Genomic DNA, 5,133 nt, shown 5'->3' on the forward strand with positions numbered 1-5,133 from the left:
TTTAATCTACTTTTTGTATTGATATCTTTTTTTCTCTTTGTAAGGTGACCTTGGGTTTTAGAAAGGTGCCCTCAAATAACATGTATTATTATTATTATTATTATTACTTAATTACTTACTTCAGTTTAAGGGCCAGCCAATCAAAAGAAAATTGGCCTAAAAAACAGGGGATGGACTGAGGGGCTGCACCGAGGCCAAGGATCAGATAAAGAGGGATTATTTTGAACTGTGAATCATGCAAAGCTGCCCTGGTAGAGTCCAAGAATAAAAACTTGGAGCAGGAAGTGAGCAGAAGAGGTCCACTGTTACTGGCAGAAGATTTCAGATGTATTGATGGCATAGATTCCATGTAATTATATTTGGGTGTCTCATTAAAAGCAAGTGAGCAGATTAGTTGAATATTTTAAATCACATTAATACACAGAGTCCAAACAGACCAGGGAGCGAAACAGGCTTTCAGTCTTAAATAAAGGTTAAAGAAGAGCCCAAGGGAATTTTAATTGCCCACCAGTCAACCGCACAATCTGTGATGCTCAGCTCAACAAACAAATCCCAGCAGTAATGCAGAATTATTTATATGCTGAGATATTTGCAGGTCTTCAAAAGCTCTAACCATGTCTCCTCGAAATCATACAAAACTAATCAGGATTAGCAGACAGTATGTTAATATATTTTATTAACAGGAGAAAGAGTTTATATCATCCCATATTCAAATCCTAATGGCTGATTTTTGACAGGAGGAGAGCAACAGGAGTGAAAGGTGGTGGTGGTGGTGGGGGGGGGTTTAAAGATGGCACTGAGACCTGCTGGGATGTTTGGAGACTGTGGAGGTTGAGCTGAAGATGTTAGAAATGAGCCCATCAGAGGGACTGCAGAGTCACAGAAGCTGAGATGGTCTGAAGATGTGTAGAGGAGGGAGGGTGGAGAAACAGAGGAAGAGCTCAGGGGAGGTTCATGGATGTAGTAAAGGAGTACATGCAGAGGGCTGGCATGACAGAGGGGGATGCTGGGATTGGTGGAGGTGAAGTCAGATGATCTACTGTGGCACCCAATACAGGGAGTAGCTTAAAGAACAAGATTCTAATGGTAATGATTGGCATCGGGCTCAAACAGCTCAAACCGTGCTTTACCCCTCTGCTTCATCTCCGCTTGTTTTGTTTCAGCTGTGCTCTCTTTTGACCACAGCATAGGTGAGCAAAGCACAAATCCAACACACCTCTAACTAGAGGTTTTCTGTCTGCTATTAGCCAATCAGTGCTCAGATAGCAGATTCACACTGTCAGACGCTATAAAATACTCTAGAACTTTGTACACAGTCTGTAACTGTGTACAAAGTGTTTCCTGCAGTTCTGTTTGGAGTTGGGATTTGGTGTGATACTCACCTGAAATCCAAGGACAGCCTTTGCTGCAGAAGCTCATAGTGGATCGTGGAGAAAGTACTTGGGTAGAAAAAGCATAGAAGCAAGTGCTTGTATGAAGGGGTGAATTAGTTGTGTTGTATAAAGCGCCGTATAAGAGCCAGTCCATTTACCATTTCCAGTTTCATGGTAACCTGCTGAATGGTGATTATGTGTTATCACTTCCACACATACAGTAAAAGGCCACTTCCAACTGTTAGGAGTTTGTCGTCACATTCATTGGAAGTCATTTCAGCTTGCTGAATGGAAGTTGTCGTGAGGAGGTAGAGTGGGGGTTTAATTAACTCAGTATAAGAGTCTGAGATGATCCGGGGGGCGTCTGGGTTCGAGGAAAAAATGGCAAAGGTTTCTTTTTTTTTTTTTTTTTTTGCCTGTCCCATTTGGCTCTTTTGCCATCAGAATTATTGTCTAAAGGCAAAGACAGATGCCCAACGGATTTACTTTACCAAATTGACCATCCCAGCCTTGCCATAATGGTCCATTTGATTCACCTTTTATTGTTTATTTTATTTTCACTTGCTGAATACGGGACAGACTTGACTGGAGGAAAGAAGGGGAGAAAGAAAGAGGGAAAGAGAAACAGCTGAGAAGAGGGACGGGGGAGAAGGGCAAAAAACAAAAACCAACAGAATGGGCAGAAAAAAAAAATGCATCTATCGATCACCTGGATCACCTGTTGAGAAAGAAAAAAGAAAACAAGCAGAAGAGAACAAGAGTAATAGAATAAACAACATCACAATGATAAATGGGAATATGACAGTAAATACTAAATATTAAACATTATTGTGCAGCACATAAGATCAACAGAACACAGTGTGCTTTGAGGTAGGAGCTCGACCCGCTCGACCTGCTGGAGCGGGGGGGCTAGGAGGAGGAGTTGGCTGTCCGACTGCGGTCTGGAGTGTGGGGCCTCCCTGCTGCTGCGGAGTCGGGGCGGTCTGCCTCTCCCCACTGCAGGGAAAAGGGTAACACCACCTGGGTCTGGGTGCAGTTCCCCCCTCCAGGGGCAAGGGTACCTAGACCCGGTTCGTAGAGTACGCTTGGGGAGTGTGATCGTGTGTACAGCGTCTCTTCATGTCTGTCTCCACGTTGGTTGAGTGTGGAGTAAGTGCATATGAGAGCATGAGGGTGGGAATGGATGTTTGTATCTGTGTGTGCCTGTATGTCTGTGTCTATATGTCAGGTTGGGTATCAGACGCCACCTCTCTGGGGACATCTCAGGCCCTCCAAGGTTTGGAGGTCTATCTCCCCCCACCACCACTTCCCCTGCCAGTGGCGGACTCCCTCAGACATCGGTGCGTTGGTGGTTCTTTGTGTCTGGGGATGGGCATCCAGGTACACACCGGCTCTGTCAGGGCCCTGGGACTGGGCGACCCAGGACTCCTGGGCAGTCGTGGACCTGTGTTATTATTATGTATTGTTAGTGTTGCCTCCCCTTCTCTGTGCTTGTACATATGTGTGTGTGTGGGTGGCTGTGTGTCTGAGTACTTGTTTATAGGCGCCGTCAGGCCTGGGGTGTGTGGCCCTGCTAGGGGACTGGCCACACCCGAAGCCACACACCTGCTGCTGATCAGGCCTCGTCGGGGGAGCTACTTAAGAGAGTCTTGGAGCTCCCACCGATGCGGGATCATTGCTTGGGACTCCACGTTAGTTACCCAGTTTAGGTTTTGGTCGTGTAGTGTATGCCTGCCATTGTTCAGTGTCCTGACTGCTGCCGCTATTGTTTCCCGCAGGAGGAGCGTGGAAGGCTTAAGGAGCAGCGAGCACCGGGAGTGCAGACACGGGAGCAGAGAGCACTTGGAGGACACGACACGGGAGTCTGGGGAAAAACACGGGGATTTATTGTTGTTTGATATCACCCTCTGTAAATAAACGCACTGCTTGAACTTTGAGCTCCGCGCCTGGGTCCTCCTTCCCCACATCCCCCCACGGTTGGCCACGCCTAACCGTGACAGAATGATCCCGCCCGGCATGGACCCAGCGGACTCATCGGAGAGATTCAGGAGGGAGGTAACGGATAAAGTTTATAGACTCTGTGACCTTTTGCTGGAGGGGCACGAGGAAAGATTTCATCGCGCCGTGGAGAAGCGGCTGAAAGAGACGGTGTCTTGCTTCCCGTGGGTACTGGATACGCTCAATCCAATCGTCATGGACTTCCTGCTTTCCACCCTCCACCTCCACTCTCCTCCTCAGGCTGCTCACCGGCCCGGCCAGCTGGTGGATTCACAGCCTGAGACGCCGGCCCCGACGTCTACACGGAAACGACGTTTGCGCCGCCGGCGTTCCTCACCGCAGCCTAACCCACGGACTTCTCAAGAGCCGGCTGTGGTGAGTAGTACGGACAATTTTCCATTTCCCTCACTATCTGTGTTTGTGTCTGCAGTGGACGAACTGACAGCGCAGGTAACATCACCTCGGTCAGAGGTCCCCACACCACTCGCTGCTTCACCATCTGCAGCTGTAGCACCACCATCGTTTCATCTGCCTGCAGCCACCATTCTGCCATCTTTTTCACCGCCTGCTACGTCGCCACCCGGACCTGCCCAGCCCGGCGAGCCGGGGGAGCTCGCGCTGCCGGAGCAGGAGCCTGGCGAGCCGGGGGAGCTCTCGCTGCCAGCCGAGGAGGAGCTCTCGCTGCCAGCCGAGGAGGAGCTCTCGCTGCCAGCCGAGGCTGCCTGGTTTTTTCCTAATAGGCGGAGAGTTTTCCCACCGCCACTTGTTGCTCACCTATTGGACCCACCACTGCAAGGAAGACGGCGCCGGCGTCATCTCCGTCAAACCGAAGCTCACCTCACTTCTGTGGTTTCGGCGAGCCACCAGCTGAGGAGGTCGGCGAGCCGGAGGGACCTCCACGCCCTCCACGCCGTCCACGACTAGCGCGCCATCCACGCCGTCCACGACTAGCGCGCCATTCACGCCGTCCACGTCCAGTGCGTCAACGTCAGCGACCAGCGCGTCATAGACCATGTGCCACACCTCGCTGTTGCTCACCGGAGCAGCGACGTTGCCACCGGAACCGTGGCAGGCCGCAGGAGGAGCAGCGCCGCCACCGGACCCGTGGCTGCCCGCCAGAACTGTTCCGCCGCTGCTGCCGGACCCTTGGCCGTCCGCCGGAGCTGCAACGTTGCCGCCATTGGACTCGAGGTAGGCCCCCTGAACTCTTTTGTTGTAATGATGGGCCGCCTGGGACTGTTTTGTGGCGTTTTTTCTTTTTTTGCTCTGCTGCGGGATGCGCAGTCAGACTTTGGGACTGTGACCTTGGGGGGGTTGTTTCTTTGGTGGGTTTTGCTTGTTTTGGTTCTGACCCTCCGTCCTGTGCCCCCCGCCGCCCGCCCTGGGTTGGTTGTGCTGTGGTTTTTTGGTTTGTGTTTTTGTTTTTGGGTCGTCGGGAGCCGACCCTTAGAGGGGGGGGGGGTACTGTCAGGGCCCTGGGACTGGGCGACCCAGGACTCCTGGGCAGTCGTGGACCTGTGTTATTATTATGTATTGTTAGTGTTGCTTCCCCTTCTCTGTGCTTGTACATATGTGTGTGTGTGGGTGGCTGTGTGTCTGAGTACTTGTTTATAGGCGCCGTCAGGCCTGGGGTGTGTGGCCCTGCTAGGGGACTGGCCACACCCGAAGCCACACACCTGCTGCTGATCAGGCCTCGTCGGGGGAGCTACTTAAGAGAGTCTTGGAGCTCCCACCGACGCGGGATCATTGCTTGGGACTCCAC

General features: G+C 51.6%; 1 protein-coding gene across 1 annotated transcript; it reads left to right on the plus strand.

Moving 5' to 3' along the window:
- The first annotated feature begins 2,858 nt into the window (after window positions 1-2,858).
- On the plus strand, window positions 2,859-4,674 carry LOC120730488 (serine/threonine-protein kinase C-like). The gene is made up of 4 exons (XM_040026893.1): window positions 2,859-3,064; window positions 3,152-4,034; window positions 4,350-4,562; window positions 4,660-4,674. Exons 2-4 carry the CDS (start codon window positions 3,375-3,377, stop codon window positions 4,672-4,674), a joined length of 888 nt encoding a protein of 295 aa, XP_039882827.1. The 5' UTR covers window positions 2,859-3,064; window positions 3,152-3,374.
- Window positions 4,675-5,133: the final 459 nt, after the last annotated feature.

Source organism: Simochromis diagramma, unplaced genomic scaffold (assembly GCF_900408965.1).
Source record: "Simochromis diagramma unplaced genomic scaffold, fSimDia1.1 OVJJ01000293.1, whole genome shotgun sequence".
In the NCBI taxonomy this organism is placed as follows: domain Eukaryota; kingdom Metazoa; phylum Chordata; class Actinopteri; order Cichliformes; family Cichlidae; genus Simochromis; species Simochromis diagramma.